This window comes from Halichoeres trimaculatus, unplaced genomic scaffold, assembly GCF_033239565.1.
Source record: "Halichoeres trimaculatus isolate MK-OKI-2021-1 unplaced genomic scaffold, fHalTri1.1 fHalTri1_scaffold_7, whole genome shotgun sequence".
NCBI lineage: Eukaryota > Metazoa > Chordata > Actinopteri > Labriformes > Labridae > Halichoeres > Halichoeres trimaculatus.
Genome location: NW_027437185.1, coordinates 18617573 through 18639231, shown reverse-complemented (window position 1 = coordinate 18639231; position 21659 = coordinate 18617573). Strand labels below are relative to the sequence as shown.

At 42.3% G+C, this 21659-nt stretch overlaps 2 protein-coding genes across 5 annotated transcripts; both read left to right on the top strand.

The window, feature by feature from the left end:
• The first annotated feature begins 109 nt into the window (after positions 1–109).
• LOC141793104 (protein FAM53C-like) lies at positions 110–6215 on the top strand. 3 transcript variants are annotated; one of them, XM_074673467.1, is made up of 5 exons: positions 110–144; positions 2033–2284; positions 2374–2434; positions 2514–3343; positions 4395–6215. In XM_074673467.1, the coding sequence occupies exons 2-5, from the start codon at positions 2201–2203 to the stop codon at positions 4650–4652; spliced, it is 1233 nt and encodes a 410-aa protein (XP_074529568.1). In that variant the 5' UTR covers positions 110–144; positions 2033–2200; the 3' UTR covers positions 4653–6215. The 3 variants fall into 3 exon arrangements, with proteins under 3 accessions (XP_074529568.1, XP_074529569.1, XP_074529570.1); XM_074673468.1 differs by lacking the exon at positions 110–144 and adding an exon at positions 164–360; XM_074673469.1 differs by lacking the exon at positions 110–144 and adding an exon at positions 800–1028.
• A 485-nt stretch (positions 6216–6700) lies between these two features.
• On the top strand, positions 6701–21321 carry ctbp1l (C-terminal binding protein 1-like). Of its 2 annotated transcripts, XM_074674162.1 has the most exons (11): positions 6701–6818; positions 7939–7985; positions 8266–8409; positions 12469–12623; positions 12751–12895; positions 14386–14592; positions 14780–14994; positions 16482–16612; positions 16704–16831; positions 17458–17575; positions 17690–21321. In XM_074674162.1, exons 3-11 carry the CDS (start codon positions 8349–8351, stop codon positions 17874–17876), a joined length of 1347 nt encoding a protein of 448 aa, XP_074530263.1. In that variant the 5' UTR covers positions 6701–6818; positions 7939–7985; positions 8266–8348; the 3' UTR covers positions 17877–21321. The 2 variants fall into 2 exon arrangements, with proteins under 2 accessions (XP_074530263.1, XP_074530264.1); XM_074674163.1 differs by lacking the exons at positions 6701–6818; positions 7939–7985; positions 8266–8409 and adding an exon at positions 9995–10135.
• The last annotated feature ends 338 nt before the right edge of the window (positions 21322–21659 follow it).

Genomic DNA, 21659 nt, shown 5'->3' with positions numbered 1-21659 from the left:
TTACATAAATCTCATCTTGTTCGATGAAGCAAATACTAACCACCTCTCTGTTGGTATCGCCCAAAGGCTATAAATACTCTGCTGAACTGCCCTCTCCCCATGCACTGTGTGCCGCTTCGGTTGCTAAGGAACCACAGAATGCAGGTAATGCATCAGGACAGCTGTAGCATGCTAGCTCGCACACAGGCTTCCTTGCACAGCTAACGCTACAATTCAATAAGATAAACACCGTGGGCCCAGTCGTTACATCTCTTACAAGCTATTTCGCACACTTATTTGAACAAAGAATGGCTACAACCAGAACAATGATGGGCTAATACTCAAACAGATTCATTGTGAGCCGGATAACGCTGTTAAATCGTGAGTTAGGAGACTTGTTATTCTATCGGCTAATAAATGCTAGCAGTCGAACCGGCTTGGTGCTATTCAGGCTGCATCGTGTTGCAAAGCTAGCTTTGACTTGCATATTAAAGTTTGAAATCGATTTATTCAGTTTATGAAGCCCTTTTACAGCAAGTCTTTTATGAACATGACACATTTTCTGGTAGCTTACACGAGAGTTTACGTTGTAAGTTTACAGCAGTTATTTTTATATGGCAATCTGCGCAACACTACCTGAATCTATTTGCTTTGTCTCATTTAATGAGCGAATTGTGCTATAAAGCCAGTCATATGTTATGACTAGACTGCCAGTTGTGTGTCAGATGATATTACTGTTTCAGGTAACTTGATTAAGTATTTGCATTTAATCTTGGGACCAACATTGAAAAATGGCATAGTTTTGAATCAGCTTGTTGTTAGCAATGCTATGAAATGTAATAAAGCATTTTAAGCTATACCATAGAGGTAAGAGCCATGACTCCTGTCAACAATAATAATGATTGAGGCTCTGCCAGTGCCGTTGAAGAAGCTGGTCTTCTGGCATGTGGAACTAGGCTAGCAATGTAGCAACATGTTGGCCACAAGGAGGAAGGCCCTGGAGGCCCCATTTGATTACCAATATCAAGTGCAGAAGCCAAGTCTTATCAGTGAGTAGGACGATGACCTGGTGCTTCTTTCAGACTATTTAAAAACTATCAGAAGTAATACATCAATGTCTGATTTGCCTGCATTCAGTGTGCTTCATGTGTTGGGTGCTCCATACTTTACATGAGTAGTGCAGTAGTTAAAAACTTGTTACATTCTGATGCCTTGAATTGAGTGTTATGGTCCAGTTTGCAGTGCATATTGTGCTGTTCAAAGGTTGTGAACTGAGCAACACTGAGATCTTAAAAGCTAACTGTGTGGTACAAAGACAAGAGGCAAAGCATGTAATAGCATGACATGTAGGCTTTCTGCTGGTCCATTGCTCTCTGGGCACATCACACCATTTTGAGCTTGCCTGGGTAGTATAAGCCCTAAAGACATGGTCGCTGATCTTTTGTCCCTCTTGCAAAGTCACTGTGGCATGCTTCCAACCTCTATCCCCATTCATTTTTCACACACTTCCCCCACCCTTTCCCTTCTGCTCTCTCCCTCCCCCTCTCATTCAAATCAGAACTCCTGTCAACAGGGTTTATTGAACCTAGCTGACTTTGATTACTACTATATTGCAATCTACGTGTATAGGTTTTTCATCTGATATATTTAGCATTTTCTGATGGACTCGCCCATGTCTGTGACCCAAATAGTAAAATGTCCATGATCACTGTGCATGATGGAATGTGACGTGGTCCTTTGTTTCTCTGCCTCTATAAACATGAATCTCTGCCTCCCACATGTAAATCCCAGTCTGGATCTTGTGAAGAAAGTATAGTGAATAAGTTTAAAATACTTGTTCACAATTTTTTTCTGTTTATGTACTTTTAAACAAAACCACAGCTGAACAGATCCCATTGAGGGAATTTTCCATTCTGATCAAACTCCTGGTGACTCTGTCTGGTAATTTATAAGTTACTTTTAAATGAAGAAAGTTTCTATGGCATGTGTCTTACCACTATCAGTTAATTATTTACATTGTTTTATAAGAATCCTTTCTCATTTGTCTCTCTAGGTCACTTAAAGATGACGGTGGCATAGTGAGAAAGCTGGTCAGTCTGGCTGGTTGAGGTGTAGAGGGGACACCACAAACCACGCCAGGATTCTGACTTATAAGGTTTCCACTGCCCTCAGTAAATCTCCTCATCATCTCCATGTCTTTCCCTGGATTGTAGCTGCAGTTATGGTGACGCTTATCACAGAGCAGCTTCGTAAACAAAGTTTGGAAGAGCCTTATTACAAGGCTTTTTCATTCAACGCGAATAGGGTGAGTTGGGGGGAAAGCCCCTTCTTTTCTTGGTTCATTTTGCATATTTGATCCTTGTTTGAATTAAATTGATCACATTTCTGTTTCAGTCGTTACCTACAGTGGGCTCCAGTCCAACTGTGTCATGGAATGCTAGCAGACCAACACAAGGCAAGTTCTTTGGCCTGAGAGTAAGACTTACTACCTACTGGTGGGAACTTTGTCTCATGTTTTCCTGTTGCAATTTTAGAAACCAACTCATCTATACACTCAACATCAAGACCAGATCCTCTAGATGATTCCTGTGGACCGGACTCCATATGGCAGACATCTCTCTCTGGGGATTTCCTCCAGAGACCAGAGTTGTCCTTTGCAGACATGGCTCTCCAAAGCTTTCCTCCACCACCACCAAAGCGCCACTGCCGCTCCCTCTCGGTGCCAGAGGACCTGTCTAGATGCCGCTCCAACTGGCATCCTTGTGCATCCAAGGTTTGGACCCCAGTCAAACGTGGTTGCCAAAGTGGAGGACCATCTAGTTCAGGCTCTGGAGCTAGCTCTTTGCCACTATGTGGTGCCAGTTCCTCCTTTACCTCTTCCTCCCTTCATTCGTCCTCGAGCCCAACCTTCTTTAGCTTGGCACTGTCCTCCGACTCCCCAATACCATGGAGCTTCCCCTGGGACTCCATTGACAAACTGAGAGGAACATGTTCTGCATCCTTTGCTACTCCTTCCTCCTGCTCTTCTTCACCAGCCCCTCTGGTTTCACACTCAGTGCTGCAGCGTTGCTTCTCACTCTCCCCTGTGCATATTCAGGATGCCACTGTGGTTCATCTGCCCTCCCAACCCTCTCCTGCTTCTGCTCTGACTCATGGCTGTTCTGGCATGGAACACCCTGCTCTGTCCCCATCTCCTACCTCTGCCTGCAGCACACCTTCCTCCTCGAGGCGCCGCCTACACGCCCCGCTGCCTCGATGCCACTCACAGCCCTGTGACATGCGTAAACCTCGCTTGAAAAGACGCCATGACCCAGATGTTTTGCCCTGCCCCAGACCAGGGCTGGACTTCAGCAAGATGACACAGGTGAGCCAGAAACTCCAGGGCTAACAGCCTTGATTAGTCTCTAAATGTTGTTAGCTTTATTAAGATACACACAATTATTAGGTCGTTGAGTAATCAGCAGCCTTGGTTTACCTTCATTTTTCATTAGGATCCTTATTAACCACATGGTCGCTAGACTTTCTGGGGTCCACATAAGAAGATAGACAACTATTTGAAATCATACAATACTCATGAAAGAAAAATGCAATAGAGGCCAAAATATAAAAATAAAAAATGAAATTACATAAATAAGTGAAGCATCTCTGAAAAAAAAAAAAAAAAAAACTAATAAAAGCACTAACCTACATAACAATGGAAAAAAAATGAACAGTTATCACAAAGACGTAATACCTAAAATTAACAAAATAAAGTTTCAGAACAGTAATTTCATAACCCCATCTATGAAAAATTCATCCATTTTAGAGTGACTTTTTAAAAGAGAATCTGATTTTGATCTGTCTCATGTTGATTTGTGTCATGTTGTTACATCTTGAGTTGAAAACTTTAGGCGCCTGGCATAACAGAGTGTCCCAAAAGTGAGGGAAAAGGTTTTACATGCGCTGAAAGGGAAACTCTACACAGGATGCTGAATTTGATGTACTTTATCAACCACAAACCCAGCGCAGATTTTGATGACACTACCACAGGTTCTCACTCTCATTACAAAGCAACAAATCCTCCCTTTAAAATGTTTCAGTTAAGAAGTTACTTAGATTAGGTTCCACACTTTACAGTGTCGAGCTTGATCCTGAGTTTACTTTTTCCATCGCACCAAAGGGCTAGCTAATTAAATAGATAATGACTTAATCTGTATGTAACTGTGGAACAGGCCAGTCAAATCATCAAAGCACTGTCTATAGTTTTACTCACAACTAATTCATGTGTGTCCTGGATAATGTGACAAGTTAATAACTCCTTAGTCACGAGAATAGAGAATAAGTAAGTCTTTCTTTAGGGAGGTGGTCTAGCTCATGGTTTCTGGAACTTGTCAGATGATATTTTTAAAACTATGACACTGATCTCTTCTTCACAGATTGGAAACAATGAGAACCTAGTGGGTGCTTCAGGTGGCTGTTTAGTACGGGTGTCTTCCCAGGCAGAGCAGCAATCAGCCTTCTCCCCTGCTGAGTTCCTGGGACGAGCCAGCATTGGGCCACTCAGTGAAAGTGAAGAAGAAGAAGAAGAAGAGGATGAAGATAAGAGAAATAGGACTGTGACGGAAGGAGGACAAAAGATTGTTTTTGAAAGAGATTGCACAGAACTGGACTTGAACCTTATAGAAGAGAACTGACTGCTTCCTGGTGCTTGCAGTATAATGACTGCATTCATATCTATGTTAAGCACACATGTAGGCTTTGTGTGCTCCTCGGGCTGAGTACTTTTGCAATATACACTCAGTTCGAAACCAAGAACCAAGCAGTTAGAAGCTAATATCAGATTAATGTGATATAGAAAAAGTGCATGGGCGAGTGAGCTAGTTTTCATGCACAAAGAATTTATAATGTTTCTTCAGCTGTGTGAAGTATTGTTACGTTACTTGATAAAGTTACATATTGTGTTCTCATAACAGAACTCTAGTTACTGGAGTTAGCTGAATTGGCTCTTATAATTCCTCTCAATTATTTGGAAACACAAAAAGATTTGGGTGTTGAACAGGAAGTTTGATTGGATTGAGATATGCACTCCCTGGTTGACGACAATATTCTGCTGTTGCCCCCTTTTGTTTGTATTTCTGAGTTTCAAAATGTTAGTATGCTATAGATGTACATTTTAAAGTAGGTCTTCATAAGACTAGGTAGCTCAGAACACACTCTAAAAAAAATTATGCTACGTTGCAGGTTTGACTAAATATGTTTGTCCTTTTAGTAGGGTGCACTGATCCAGTATCGGTTCGGAAACAGTTTCAAAGACTAAGACAATGATCTCTAACAAAAGGCTGATCTAACTAAGCTCTATGTTTTCCTGCGTCTGCAATACACACCTGTGTGTATTAGGTCATCAACATTTTTGCTGGGCAAAGCTAAATTGACATGAAGGAAGATAACTACAGCGGCTTAATAGTTTGGAGGTATTTAACGTTTGTTTCAGCCTCTTGTAATAGTTTGATTCCTCACTTGTCCATTGCATAGGTTAACAGTGAAGCGTCACTGTTATTCCGTATTTATTTGAGATTCACTCACCACACATTTAAACTCATAAAATACAAAAACGGACAGATCAAACTTTTTTCTTTCTTTTTTCTTTCTTTTTAACAAAATGAGAAACGCCTGAAGAGGCCAAAAAAAATAATTATCAGTCTCATTCTCATATGATGGAACACAGAATGATAAATGAATACTGGTATATGATCCGATCAGGTTTGTCTTCAAGTTGGATTGGTGCATCCCTACCTTTCTTTGACCTCCTAGTTACTGAAATTGGTGCATCATTATATTGCAACTTTACCTTTCCTGCAGAAACTCTTCATGTTTACCAGAAAAGATGGCTCTTCGCTTGTTATACACCAACAGTGATGAAACTAAAAAAAAAATGCCTTAAACTTGAAACACAGAGTTCTTGGTGCTCTGGCCTCCTCTCCACAGCCAGCCATTTTCCTCAATCTGCGTTTGCACTGATTCCAATACTTTTCAACAGGGGGCACATGCACCATATGAACATAAAATAACTGAGTCAATGCTGCAGCTGGACCCCTGTAGGGCACAATGTAATGTATTGTACAGCAGTTGGAGCGAGTACAAGCAAAGCAAATTCTGGGGTGTATTTGAAAAGCCAGTGGCAATGTGCATGACATGGTGGCCTTTTAGAAAATATTTTTTTTCATGTCTTTTCAAATAGAGATACTACTGTTGCACAATTTATGTACAAATAAAATTCATTTATCTTAGTCTTTCTCAATGTTTTTCGACACGTTTCTTTTCTTGCATGCAGAGATGATTTTATTTTGCTTTCGAGAAAACACCAGGGTTAATTTTGGTTTATTGTGACACCTAGCGGCAGTTGATTGTATAACACTTAGATGCATTAAAGAACACTTTTCTGTAAACGTACTAATAGTATGAACACAGTAATGTAAAGGAGGGTATCACCTGCTGGGGAAAAGCGTTCCATACGGACCTGAGTGGGTCTCAATTCGATATTTATTTGAAAGGTTACAAAGAGTCGTCATTTTTGATTCGAAAATAGCTGGAAAATGGATTTTGTGACGCTCACAAAGTTTAGAAACACATAAAAGTTCTCTAACCTAGCCCGCATGTCTCAGTCATATGATGACAACTGCTGCGCCGCCGTGTTACTTGAGGGCGCTCCTACAGTCCACAGATACTTTTTCACAGTCACCCCCTCCCCTCTCAAACGTCAAGCCACTTCCTCTTTTGTCTGATTTCATGGCGATCGGGAGAGAGGGAACACCACCGACGCACGCACACTGTCTCTGCACTCTTCAAAGAGTTTCTCCTGGGTAAATAACTCACTATTTTCACACGATTCGGTCACTTATTTTCAAAGTAGGACTGTTTAAAATTATACACAACGGATATTCACCTTTCCATATAGAAATAGTAATTATTCAGCTTTGGGTCTTATATTTCACATTGTAGCGCCACTCGCTGATAACAGATCGGTGGAAATGGGCTCCCCCTCCGCCCGCAGCTCTCCTTCACACTCAGCGGCACGCTACTTAACGGCGCTCTGCTAGCTAGCATTAGCAATGCTGCAAAAGCCCAATAAATGAAGCTTCGGAAGTATTACCTCAGGCAACTTGTGCGTAATTAATTGATTAATTCAAAATTGCGTGTTTATTCGACGAGAGTCTAATTGAACTTTTTTTCACAGACAATTTAGCGACTTTTGGTGATCAAATGTCTATGTTTGGGAAAGCTAGCCAACAACGTCTAGCTTAAGATAGCTGCCGTGCTATATGTTAAGTTAGCGTTAGCAAAGATTGCGGTTTAAAAGTTGTAGCAAGCACACCAGGACTTGACTAAACAATCAAATTGTGGTCATTTTTATTGAATGAAAGCAAAATAATTTGAAGATAATTTGAAATACAGAAATATTATCCAACAATCTCTGAACTGTAGAACGGTTTAGCTAGCATCATAAGCTAGTTTGCTACTTAACGGTAACTTGGCTGCTACCGGTGGGCTGTTGAGTTATTGATTTGGTGACCATACAATTTACATTATAATAAAGAATATATAGAGTCAACTTATGGTTATTGGAAAAGGCACTGAGCATAAGTTAACTCAAGTGTGTATAACAGTGCTTTTATCCATTTAGAGTGAGGTTTTAGGGTAAGAGTAGAACACAGTTTTGCAATTATTTGCTTTATGTGTTGGATACAGTACGTATTCTTATGAAATGGAGTGTGTACATATGAGTAACCGTGCACGAGTCACTTCTTTATTGCAATATGATATGCATAAAATTTATACACTGCATGTACTGTAATCAAACTGTTTGTGGAGTCCTACACACTTTGGTCATACAGAGTTTTTGTCCTTTTTTGTACTGAACAGTGATATCCAGTATGTGAAATTACACTCTTCTGAACCTATGTTCCTTTTGTTTGTTTACAGTGCAAACTAAGTTGTCAATCTGACTGGCACAACAAACAGTTGCTAAGGCAAGTGTCTGTATATGTCTGAAGAAAAAAAAAAACAGTTTTTATGTGGGCTAGGTTTGTTGTGAGTGAATGTGTGTTTGTACTTTTTTGCCATCATTCTTTTGCTGCAGGAGCTTTGCTTATGTGTTTGACCATTTTTATGCTATGATAGCTTTGTTTCTGCAAAGTTTATGATTTAGAAAAACAATTTTGACCTCACATATGTTATCAGCAATGTACATTCTGTAGTCAAACATTACAATCATATTTTTGCTTTGATTTCTGTATTTCCTACTTTCAGGGGGAACTAAGCAGACATCACTGAAGGGGCTCTATAGCACTTGGATCAGTTCTTCTCTGTCCCAAGTTTGGACTGCTTGGTCTATGGCTCTGATGGACAAACACAAACAGGTCAAGCGGCAGAGACTTGACCGCATTTGTGAAGGTGAGAATTCCCTAATACTCAAAGAGAAAAAAATCCACCAAAGCACTAAAAGCATTTTTCTACACATTTTTTTTATTATTTCATGCTCAAAGGGTTTTGTGGTAATGGTTGAATGCAACAAGTTGTATTACAGAGTAAATAATCAAAGCACTGGATAAAAATGTAGTGATTATTGGTATCCACCACGCCATATTGACACATCTCAATATGGTGTGTGCCTACATTGGAAAGTCGTTTCTTGCCCTGCCTGCAATTAAGAAAACTTGGAGGACAGAAAATATTAAGGGCACATTTGAACGAGAAAAATCAAATACTAACTCAGGTTTGTGCGTTCTGTGAGCCATGTTTTAATAATATCTTAAATCAATGTGAAGTTTATGTTGTGAACTGCCAATCGACGGCAGATGTAAATTGGCTTTCAGCTAAGTCTGGTACACAAATGGCGACGTCTTAGAGGGTCTTCTTATAAATAAAAGAGGTCTTATAACAAACCATGCTGCACGTTTCATATGGTGAATACTTAAGAGGTCAAAAGTCATAAAAAATGATATTTCTGGGTTCCGTAGAGGTTTGGACGTCACAGTTTAAATTTTAAATGCAACAGCTTTACATTTCTTTTAAAGATAAGCAAACTAGATCACAAGTGCAACAGAGCAGTGGAGGCATGACATCAGAGAGAAATTAAATAGGTGAGCCCTGTTTTTAAAAAACACTGACACACATGCACACAATGATGTACAGTCATTCAGGAAGGAGCTTGATTTTTGTTTACATCCATCAGAAGCCACATTTTATTCCACATGCCGCTTCTTTCTTCTATGCTCTCCTTTTTAAATTATATTTTGAGGCATTTCTGTCTTTGTTGATTGGAAAGCCGGAGAGAGACTGTTGCACATATTTCCTTGACAAATCCGATCATCATGTTTGTCTGTGTTGGTTTTTTTGTTTGAGTATGCTGTGTAGTTTGGTATTAATACATGGAAAACTTTCAGATCTTTACATATGTTTGTTCTTTTTAAGAGCTTTTGGAAAGCATACTTATCTGTTGTTCTTCTCAGATGAAGTCATAATGTGAGCAGACGCAGTACAGTCTTGGCCCTAAATGTGCTTTTCACTCCCACCAAAGGTCTCAGAGTTGGAGAAGGTTGCTTTCTGTTTTTGTTGAATTGGTATGAATGGAATTTAACAGATGAAGCTCTGAACTGTATTTTCATCTGTGGGGAGGCTCAAAAGAAGCTTATTTGATGACCAGCATCAAAGTAAAGAGTTGTTTTCCTGAAGAGACGGTATTTTGGGCTGTTGTGTTAAAAGGGATGGTGATGATGATCAGACATAATGGTGTGGTAAAATGGAGGGAACAGTCTGGGTGAGTCCCTGGAGACGGGTGAGAGGGAGAGGACAAGGTGAAGGGTCGTGGCCGCAGCTACAAGGAAACAGGCCAGCTGTCTCTTTAAAAAACGACAACAGCCCAGACCGCCCTCGGCCTCGGCTATGCTAATAAGGTTAGTGCTGGTTGGCCGGCCCTGAATGGAGCTGCCTGTGATTGGAAGCTGGCTGTGGGGGAGGGTCTGGGCGTGGATGACAGCTGGGATCCAGCCAGCCAAGAGCAAGCTGACACAGAGAGGGAGAGAGGGAGAGAGAAAAAAAGAGCGATAGAGGGAGAGCAAGGCAAGACAGGGAGAGAGAGAGAGAGAGGAAGACAGGCTCACAGACTTCATAATGCAAGGTTAGGCCCCGTGCTCATGCGTTTTCTGTTTTGGCATGTGTGTTTAAATATGTGAAGTGTCGGTGTGGGGGGTCGGGTTTGGGTGTGGAGCAGCTACTTGTGCGCAGTTTTTCCTTTTATGTTCAGTTCGTATTGGTGTTGTCGCAGCCACCAAGAAGGAACTGAATAACCGTGAGTGTGTGTGTGTGTGTGTGTGTCTAGCTGTGTCTGGGTGGAGTACCGCTGCTTGCTGCATTATCATCATTTGCTGCCCCTCCCCCCTCACCTCTTACTCCTCCAACTGCGGCCAGAGGGAGAGAGGAGAGAAGGAGGGAGTGAGGGGAAAGAAAGAAAGAGAGAGGGAGGGAGAATGAATGAATCACTGAATGAATTGTATTGTGTGTGCGGCCATGCTTGCCCTTAGTAGGCCTCGGGTATGCCAGTGTCCTTTGACTCAAATTACTGTGTGTGTAGGCCTACTTGTATATTTCCAGAACTTCTTTTTCAGAGGGGTCTTTGTGGTCCCATTGGGTTTTTCTACATAGCAAGAGTCTCTTTGTGCTTTTAGCGTGTAGCACAAGGCCTGTTAGCTTCCTGAAGCTATCAGCAGTGAATGTGTACCACACTGCTTTGTGGAGCAGAGGAGATTGTTCATTTTAAAGGAGCGTATCAGGCTGCATGTCTTTCCTTCTTGTCGGCCCGTATTTGTGTTTTCTATGCATGCGTTTGGAAATGCTCAGACGTCAGAGGAAATGTTAGCAAATATTTGTTTTCTACCCTCAGCTACCAGCTCCCTTTCCTCCTCTGCAGTCGCACCATTCCCTCCCGCCTTCGGTCCAAGTGAATGTTTTAGCTAGAAACACTCCCCCACCCTGAGACACACACACCTGTCATGCAGCAGGGACCAGATACTGTGTGTACTGGTGTGTGTGTGTGTGTGTGTGGTTAATACAAGCCAAATAATACTGAGAAGATGGAAAGAGGTGTAAAAACACTTGCTGATGAGTGTTAATTCATCTTAATTTTCACTTCAACCTTATCTTAGAGATGCTCAGTTTGATTGTTATCGAGCTCTTTTACGTGAGTGTTAATTCCTTTGTTCCCATGTTGGTAAGTCTTTGGTACATTGTGCAGATGTTTGCAAACAAGGTGTGTGTCTTTTTGCTTTAAGAATAGAGAGATTCTGAAAATTAGGAAGGAGGGACTGCTAGACAGGAGAATTTAGGTCATGACTCAGTCCCCTCATGAACCCCCACCACCTCCTCCCTGAGACCCCGCAGCTTTCTCCACCCCTCCCCCCAGCCGCCACACTCCATCACCTCTCCCTCATCCATCCCAGCACCCCCCTTTTTTCTGTGTGCGCGCTAATATCATACATTGGCAGGTCAAGTTTCAGGACTGAACACGATATTGATATCGCTTTGCTTTATTAACTCTGGTCAAACCCTTTCCCTTATGAGGAGTGGACAGATCAATGGAAGCTGGCCTGGCAGAGTGTTCCCTAAACAGAGCTGCGCTTCAATGCCGCATAGGCCAAGATGCTGGACGCTCTCCATGCCCCCATCACAGATTTAGTTACACTTCACTTTTGTAACCATAGAACACTGTAGTAACTCACACACACTTACACATATAACAGCGGAACTTTTCTTTGAGGGATGGTTGAGGTGGACGCAATGGAAAAAATCATAAAAGTCTGGGTTATTATCGTCTTTGGAGTGTGGCACTTAGCCCTGTTAACTTTAGCCATGCGTATAAGGGGATTTTATGTGAGAGGAATGATGACATGTACCACTTCAGGAAGTCCAGAGAAGATGGTGCAGAATGTTGACTCACTAACCTGTACCACAACAATGCTTCTCCATGTAGTAGGCAGCTCGTAGATGTGCTACACTGTCATCAGCAAGGTGTCAGTTCAGGAAGATATCGATGAAGACTCGCATTTAGAAGCATCTAAAGCCATTTTCACCCCTGGTCATGGGCTGATGCGCCACTCTCAGTTTCTAGATTTTCTTGATTTTCTTGAGTGGTAAAGATGCAGCTTTTACAGGAGGTGGAGTCTTCAGTAAAGTAACTTTGTGGAGGTAATATCATGACGTGTTATTTCAACAGTTAAAAGAGTGTAGCGTACACACATCATTTACCCACCCACTCACAGGGTTCGTTTTCACACTTTTGTCCTGCTATGTTCACTTAGCAGGAGACTGGCTAAGTGAAATGTTGATTTTGATAAATGTAGCCCACCTGCACGCTGTCAGGGACGTTGTGTTATAAATGTATGAAAGGTGCTTTGTATGTATATTATTCTATTAATGCTTCAACTGTTTAAATTCTTTTCTTCCTGACGGATTCAGGTATCCGACCCCCCATCCTGAATGGGCCCATGCACCCACGGCCTCTGGTGGCCTTGCTGGATGGGCGCGACTGCACTGTGGAGATGCCCATCCTCAAAGATGTGGCCACAGTGGCCTTCTGCGATGCCCAGTCCACACAAGAGATTCACGAGAAGGTGACGTGAAAACACACAGAAAGAGTTTTATCATTTAACTTGAGGACAAACACTTGATGTGCAGCCAGGGGACATCCTGAAAATTTAGGACTGGTATTTTGTTTGATGCTTGTGTCCTTTTTGTTAGGTGCTAAACGAGGCAGTGGCGGCTCTGCTCTACCACACCATCACTCTGTCCAGAGATGACCTGGAAAAATTCAAAGGCCTACGTGTTATTGTCAGGATTGGCTCTGGCTTCGACAATGTTGACATCAAAGCAGCTGCTGAGCTTGGTGAGTGTTTGAAAAATCATCCTATTTTTGGACAGCTGAGATATTGGAAAGAAAAACCAGAGGGATTCTGATACCTTAAGTCAAATCTAAGAATGGACAAAGTGTCTGATGTTAAGTTTTCCAAAGACCAGACCTGAACAGGAACGTAGCTGTATACTAAACACATATAGGGCTGCAACGATTGGTCGACATAGTTGACTACGTCGACGATAAAAATCCATTGACGCAAATTTTAACAGGCGAAGCTTCGTACTATTGATGACTGTCGTTGTCACATGGTGAAATCAAATACCAGGGGGTAATACTCATTTGTAACTTCAGTTCACAGCATGAGGTGCTGTGTTATTGGATACTTTTATGGGAAAAGATCACTAAGTTCATACGTGAGGAATATTGATGAGGAAAAATCTCCACTCCCAGAGAGCGCTGTGCGCTGACGGAGGCTCTGACGGAGCCTGACAGCTCCCAGAGTTTAGCGTCTGATAACGTGATTTAGAAAGTCTCCTTCACTCTCTGTTACAGACAGTTTTTCAGGATCTGAGTCACAAACTAGTGTCAAAACTCCCTTAACTTTAAGAAAAGAGAAGACATTTATCTGAAGGAGCTCTCACTACACTGGTAACACTCAGCGAGGAGGAGGAGGGGCGGAGTGCGCATGAGTGAAATAGCCCATGTAGAGAAACAAAACTAAACGCATTGTCATGGGAGAGAGTCCTGCGGGATCATACAGAGAGCAAAGCAAGCCCCAATAAGAAAATAAACATTAGAAAACAAGCCCAACACTGTCCAACACTGCATCCAACAACTTCATTTCCCTGTTACCTGCTTCAATCATTTTGAGATTTTTTTTTTTTTTTGTGTAGTACTTATATTTTTTTATGTCATCATGAATGAAATAAAGACAAACAAACAAACATGACACAGGGCTGACCAATCAGATGTAAGAACCTAACTCTGGGTAAATGCAGTGAAAATGCAACACACAGGTTGAATAATAAAGGTCTGCACATTCTAAAGGGCAAACACAAAATAATCATGATTAGTCGACTAATCGAAAAAATAACCAATAGATTAGTTGACATTAAAAATAATCGTTAGTTGCAGCCCTAAACACATATGAATATAATCTGGTTTCTATCATTACTCTTATGCCTGATTCAGGTCGAACCCTGTGGGAGCATGAACAGTTTTATTCAGAGAATTATTAGCAGAGCCTACCTGGACCCACAACCGTCACTGATAAGAAATATGAAAAAATTAATCCCAAAAACTGATAAGACATTCTTCACACATCACTCTCACTTAGTGTCTGCTACCAGAGATCAGAGTCTTTGGAAAATATGTGTTTCTGCTTGATGTTCTGTCAATTACCAGAGCCATGTGATTTGTACAGATGGACATTCTCTGAGACGTTTCTGGACGCTGGTAGTAAAGTCAACTTCAAGAAAAATATGCCTCTCAATGTTTTTTCCTCTGTTAATACTATCCAGGAATTGCTGTCTGTAACGTACCAGCATCCTCAGTGGAAGAGACGGCCGACACTTCGCTATGTCTGATCCTGAACCTGTACAGGCGAGTCACCTGGATGCACCAGGCGCTCAGGGAGGGAACCCGGGCCTCCAGTGTGGAGCAGATCAGGGAGGTGGCTGGTGGCGCTGCTCGTATCCGGGGCGAGACTCTGGGCATTATTGGACTAGGTGAGTGATTAGCTGAGAGATTGTGTTTGTCTCATTGACTTGTAATTAAACAAATACAGTTCTGTGTTGAAGTGCTGTGTGAGGTGTGTTTATCCCACACTGACAGTAGGCTGTGGGACCTGTTTTGTATTTATGCCCCAACACAAGACAGATACTGTTTTACAGTGGTGGTGGTTGTGTCTTTCAGGGCGTGTAGGTCAAGCAGTGGCTCTCCGGGCCAAGGCCTTTGGCTTTGGTGTGATTTTCTACGACCCCTACCTGCCTGATGGCGTGGAGCGCTCGCTGGGCCTTCAGAGAATGGCCACCCTGCAGGACCTCCTCATCCACTCTGACTGTGTATCCCTGCACTGCAGTCTCAATGAGCACAACCACCACCTCATTAATGACTTCACCATCAAACAGGTGTGTGGAAACACTTGATTTCACGTTCTCTTCGGCTGTGTCTGAAATGGCATACTAACGTACTACTCATACTAAGTGTGACGTCAAAAATAGTATGTAGTGTGTTCACATTAAATAGTATGAAAAGATTGTGTGTGCGAGAAATACCCGGATGTATACTATATCGGTAAAAATTGTAAGTATAGGAGGTGGGCATACTAGTTGCACTGACACGCCCCATAACGCATTGCGAGCCCCGTATTTATAAACGTAAATAGTGAATGAGATGACAAGATGAGAAGCAACTAAAATGGACTTAGCTCTACAGGGAAACCTAAACGTAAGTACATAGAAATAAAGTACCTGAGGCGACGGACGGATCGTCTTCGGTGTCTGCGAGCAGTAAACATTTTTTAATTTTTTGAAGAGTGATGAATTCGTCTTGAGACGGGTGTTAGCTAAAAATCGTCCACTAGCGAACTTCCCGTTTTCAAAATAAAAGCACCTTTTATTATCTCCTTTAAGTTCTTTAACGCTTTTGTAAATTGGGCCCTTGTTTTGGAGCGGACCGGAAGTTTCTTTGATAGCATATTGGCGCTCTTAACAGAATGTCCGAAATGTTGAAATTAAATTTGTATCCGTGCGTTTTATGGCCCAAATGACCACATTTTGGTTTTCTACATGAAGACTTTCTCGCCTAAAATGTTCTTAAAACTTTCAAATGTGGCGAATCAACAGAGATATTTGATAGCCTGGTGTGCTTCCATAGACTTCTGTGTGCTTCCAATTTTTGTCGTCGGAGGTTTTAAAATGCATCATGGGAAACTGAGTAGTATACTACAGTGTAAACGGTTGGCACTCTAATCATACTTATAGTATGTAGTATACAGTATATACACAACGACCATGTAGCATGTAGGACGTTAGTATGCCATTTTGGACACAGCCTTTGTTGGGTATTTTTCCAGCTTCTGTTATAACAGTGAAAATTACTCGTCTGAAATCTGTTTTCCATCAGTTTATTTGAAGTTTGGTTAACTTAGCAGGCATGGACCTAGAGGTGTTTGATCAATTTCTTTTGAGCCTCCAATGAATCTCTTTGGTTCAGTTAATCAGCATGGGATATGTGAATGATCATTTTGGCACCGTTTTCTGGATCTCCTGTGGCCCTCCTGCTTTTTTATGTCCGTTGGCATGATAGATGAAAGCAGTTTCCAAAGCATCTATCAAATTGTTGGTTAAGTCAGCTGTGTTTTTATAAGGAGTTTAAATCCTGACTCAAACATTTGGCATACACTGTTATGAGCATAGTTGTTTAGATGCTGGAAAACCAGGCCAGATCTAACTTGCTCCAAGACTGTGATGGATTTGTTTGAAACAGAATCAGTTTATGCCAAATGATCTCAGTTTATATGCTTTTAATTTGTTGTAGCTTAGAAGTTTTCACATTTCCTGGCACAATGTACCAAATATAGTGCACTCACACTTTTGCCAACTCTGCTCTAAAGATGCGTCAGGGAGCCTTCCTGGTGAACACATCAAGAGGCGGTCTGGTTGATGAGAAAGCGCTGGCTCAGGCCCTGAAAGAAGGTCGGATACGAGGGGCAGCCCTGGACGTCCATGAGACAGAACCTTTCAGGTAGCTAGAAACACAAGGAATAAAAATATCATTTATGTTACAGCCTCTGGTGTTCCCTCTGTAACACTTTTTAATTTTTGTTTCTGGACAGTTTTTCCACAGGCCCACTGAAAGATGCCCCAAACCTGATCTGTACCCCTCACACATCCTGGTACAGCGAGCAGGCCTCGGTGGAGGCTCGTGAGGAGGCAGCCAGAGAGGTTCGCCGCGCCATCACCGGTAAGACACCCTAAACCTATAAAAGAAGATGAGACAGAAAGAGGGCTTTTTTCTCAGAATGGCCCAAATCTGCCATGGCATTCTACCAACACACTATATCAAACCAATCGAAAGTGATTATGATGGAAATCTGTAAGAGTAATGGAATCAGCCCAAGCTTCAGGGACGATTATATCATTTAACGCTGGAAAAGATAGATACGTCTCAATGCCTGAGGCAGGCGTTCAGTCTAAGATTCTCACTATTAGTAGGATCTTTCCCTTTCCTGAACTAATGCTGTGGTTAAATAGATATGTGCAGTCCCCCAAACAAAAGAGTAGCAGTACAGTCCAAGCCTCTAATGTCTGCATGATGAGATATCCATAGGCAAGATACTGAACCCCAAAGTATTCCCATAGCCATGATTAAATAACAGTTGCCTTGTATGGAGCTTAATTACTGTATGAATGTGTTTGAGTAAGGGTAGATGTGGCATTTAAAAGCATTAAGGCAGTGTAAGAAAGAGAGAAAGTGACTAAATGTTGAAAAGAGAAGTAAAAGCCTGTCAGCTGGGAAATTCAGGGATTCTGTGTTGATTTGGAAATTGGGATTTTTCATCTGTGAACCTTCTTTTTCCACTGCTTTAGGGCGCATTCCTGACAGTCTGAAGAACTGCGTCAATAAAGAGTACCTGATGGCAGCCTCTCAGTGGCCCAGCATGGAGGCTGCCACCGTTCACCCAGAGCTTAATGGAGCCACTTACAGGTGAGAGGGGGCCATGAGGATGTGGTCTGACCTGCGCCACTATGGATGGATCACAAGTCTGAACATTTATGACAAGAGTAACGAATCGTCCTCTTCTTTTGTCCTCTGTTTTAGATTCCCTCCAGGTCTGATCAATGTTGCAGCAGCAGGTGGTCTGTCTGGAGCCGCTGCAGGGGTCGAGGGCCTGGTAGCGGGCAACCTGGCACATGGCATCGCCCCTGTTTCCCACCCTCCTCATGCCCCCTCTCCGGTGCAATCTGCGAAGGCTGAGGCCGACAGAGACATCCCCTCCGACCAATAGCCCCCTCCTCCGCCGCCAGCACATTCCGTCACCATTGGAAACCAACCCCCCTGAACACACCCCCCACCTCCCCCAGCATCAGACACAGCCCGACCCCTTCAGTGCATCTGCAGCACTAGTTTGACCTGATGTGGATCCACACAGTCATGTTCCTCAGATCACATAACCAGCCCAGGAGTGACTTATCCACAGCCAGCCCTCTTTCATCCGCACCTCAGAGAACACACACCTCCTCCTAGCTTTTCCCCAGCTCACCCTCCACCCCTCCCTCCTCCTCCTCCTCCACTCCCAACAACGTCAGCAATAACTGTTCTCAAGGATTCAATTGGATTAGTTTTTATCCTTAGTTGGCTGTTTTAATGGAAAGTTGATCTGTTATGGTTCTAGGTGTTTATGTTTATTTGTTAAGAAAAAATAGCATTTCTGACATGAGGCTTCACAGTCTGCTGCCCCCTGCAGGCTGAAAGGTTGAAGCCCCCCTTTGTACATTAATGGCTCGTGTTACTGCTCTTCCTCTTATTATTTTCTTTACTTTCTCTCTCCCTTCCGTCTTTCTGGTGAAAGGGTTAAATGTGTACCAGACAGAATCACAAACAGTACATCCTGTCCTCCTCACAGGGCATCTAGTGACCTTACTCAGTTTAGCCCTTAGGCTCTCCGTGTTACTGTCGTCAGCTTGCTCAGCAAGGATCTGCGATACTGTCAGAGTGGAGCTCTCTCAGGCTGCCATAGTATTTTTGTCCCGCTCATACTTCAGAAAGTACCCAAGATCCTTTGTAACTCCTTATTGCTACGACGGTCCAGTTTTCAGAAAGTCCGCCTTGTGTCCACACGTGTTCTGGTCCTTGTTTTTTGTCCCTAGATAACACCTCTGAGTGTCTTATCAGGGCTGCTAAGCATCAATTTCCAACTCACACCAGAAGCTGGGTACTGCATGTGTAAGGTTGTTACACAGCAGCAGCTAGCAGGGTGTCTCTCCAGCAGAGGGCACTGTCTCACTGCTCAGAGCTGCATGCAGCTCATTTGAGCAAAGTTGCAGGTTGGCTCTATTACACACTGCCAACACACAGAACACAGTATGGATGACCAGGGATCGGCTACCGCCTTATTGTTTGATAAGATCTCACTGCACCTCTCCTCTCCTCTCCCACCCTCATGGATCACCCCACACATCAGCTCATGAACCACTTTGCATCCACGATTTCCTTTGAGCGTGAGGGGACAGCTGAGTTGAGATTCCCTGTTGGAGCAATGAGACAGTGTTCTTGCATGTTGGCTTTGTTGATGACAGTGGTGTGTGTGTGGTTCTGTTTGTTTGTATGTGTGTGTGCGCGCGTGTGTTTGTATGTCCCCTCACCCTGTTATTATAACAAGCTGTTGTTTTTCCAAAGGAATAGTCCCTAGGAGTAACTCTTTAACGCTGTTGCCCTGTTGGTGTCAAGGGAACACCTTTCTAGTACCTCAGTAACAGATATTGAATGTACCGTGCATACCCTTTTATTTTTTGTACAGATTTTCTAGATACTTCTTTACTATTCTTTACCAGAAGGGTTGTGAAATTGTAGCAGTAATGATACAATAAAAACATTGCCCCATGAATTAAATTCAGACGATCTTTTTAGGTTCACTGTAGGTCACAAAGTACTCAGGCTTCAAAAACCAATGTGTTTCTCTTTTGCCTTTACTTCCTGGTTGTGGAAAACTCAGCACAGTGCTCTCCCACTCTTCAACTTCAGACTTCAGTTGATGTGCTATAGACTCTGTCTTACTGACTAATGAAAAATAAGGAAAAAACAAAAGGCGGTCGCCGTGATCTGCTAGTTTTCTTTTACTAGATTAGTAGTAGTAGATACTGTTTTGTTTTGTTGAAAGCCCCTCTCCATTGTCTGGCTGCTCTATTTATAGTGCATGTGAGGTCATTTTTTAGGGGAAATACTATTGGCTTAAAGAATTTGTGTCATCTTGCTGTTTCCTCTGCTCCCTGACCTTTCCCCTCCTCTCAGAGTGTTTTCAACAGAGTTGCCATTTTTGTCGTGGTCAGTTTCCAGTGATGTACAGTTTTCCCCTCAGAGTCTATGAGCGACATGGAGCATGTCTGTGTCCTGAGATGCTAGGCTCCTCTGTCCTGTGATGAGTATATATTTTTTAAAATAACCCCCATAGTTCAGATTATGAGCATAATAGTAATCTTAAATTTTTGCTGTTGATGATGATTATATATATTTTTTTCAGTTCAGCAGTGCACTGTTTTGAAAACCATTTTGTTTTCTTGTAGGATTTCATTTTTATGGATATGCTGTCTGTGTTCTACATGTTGTACTGAAACATTTCAGAGAAAACAAGAGGTCCCTCTCCTGGTGATATACCTTTCTTTTTTTCCGTCTTATCCCAACTGTCTTCTCCAGCTGATACCCTCTGGGCCTTACTCATCCCCCCTGTTAAAGTAGCTGTTATAGAAAGTCGCCATGGAACCACTCACTGCCTTAATACAGTTGACCACAGCAGGTGAAGTCAGGAGACACACCCAGTTGAAAAGAACGGGCCGCACCACAAAAAGCTCCTCACACCCTGACAGGCCTAAATCTGCAACACATTGGTATTTATTTTTCTGTGATGAACCACATCTCACCTTGTGTAGACAGGTTTTCATGGCATCAACAATACATCTGGTGTGATGTTTTTTTTTTTTGCTTAACTTTCATATTTTGTTCCCTAGTTTTAATGTTAAAGTCTGCTCAGCAGTGAGTTTGTGCTTGGGCTAACAGATAAGCACAGTGTGTATGCTCACAGAGCTACAGCTCATATTTCACTCGGGTGTGAGAATGCCCCCAACCCATTTAACCACCACCCTGGGGCTCTCTCAGCAGCTTTCACTGAGCGGGGTCCCTGAGGAGATGGGTGGGGGTCTCAGTGGACACTGGTGTGGTCTGTCAATATAAAAGTAGAAAATTAAGAATTGGTCACTTCTCTCTTTCTCTTTCTCTCTCAGGGTTCAAATGCACACATATCCTCCAGCAGTCGCCCTCTGTCTCGTGTCCCCTGTCTTGAGTTTTCCGCCCTTTGAACGCAGAACAGCCTCCTGCGTCTTTTAGAAACAGTTCTCCCCTCGTTTCTCCCTCTTATTGTGCACAGGTCTGAACTTTTTTTTCTGTTTTGCTTTCTTTTGGCACTGACATCTAACCATCTAACAAGGAGTGAATGAATGTTTGAAAGTGACTGTGTGTGATGTTAAAATTGGGAAATGTATTTTTACAACATGTGAACGTGTTTTTTTTCCACTCACTCTCATTGTGAATTGATTTTATTTTCTTTCACCAGACTGCAAAAACAAACAAAAAATACAAAAAAAAATCTCCTGTAACTAGGCTCTTAAGCTTTATTTTGTTTTGTTTACTTTTTTATTAGAAACAATCATGTTTGTGATGGTAACTTCCGATGGTAAACTCCACACCGTATTTTAATAAAATCTCAAAAAATTAAAGAATTGCCCTGTTCTTTTATGTTCTTTTAAATGGAAAAAATATAATTTTTTGGCCCCTGAAGTTCTTGTGTGGGTTAAATCTTTAGTTTATATCATGTAAAAAAACAAGTTCTTGATCTTTGTGGTCTGTAAAATGGTGGTAGTGTTTGCTGTCAGGACCTATCTTGACAGCTTCAGGACTTTAAGTTGTGCTAACAGAGATTTTGTCCCTATCAAAATTGAATGCTATCAAAGTTTGTTAGCTCTTTTATACGGCAACTAGTGGTTAGAAAGAGCCAGAGCAGGCACAGCTTTACGAGTGG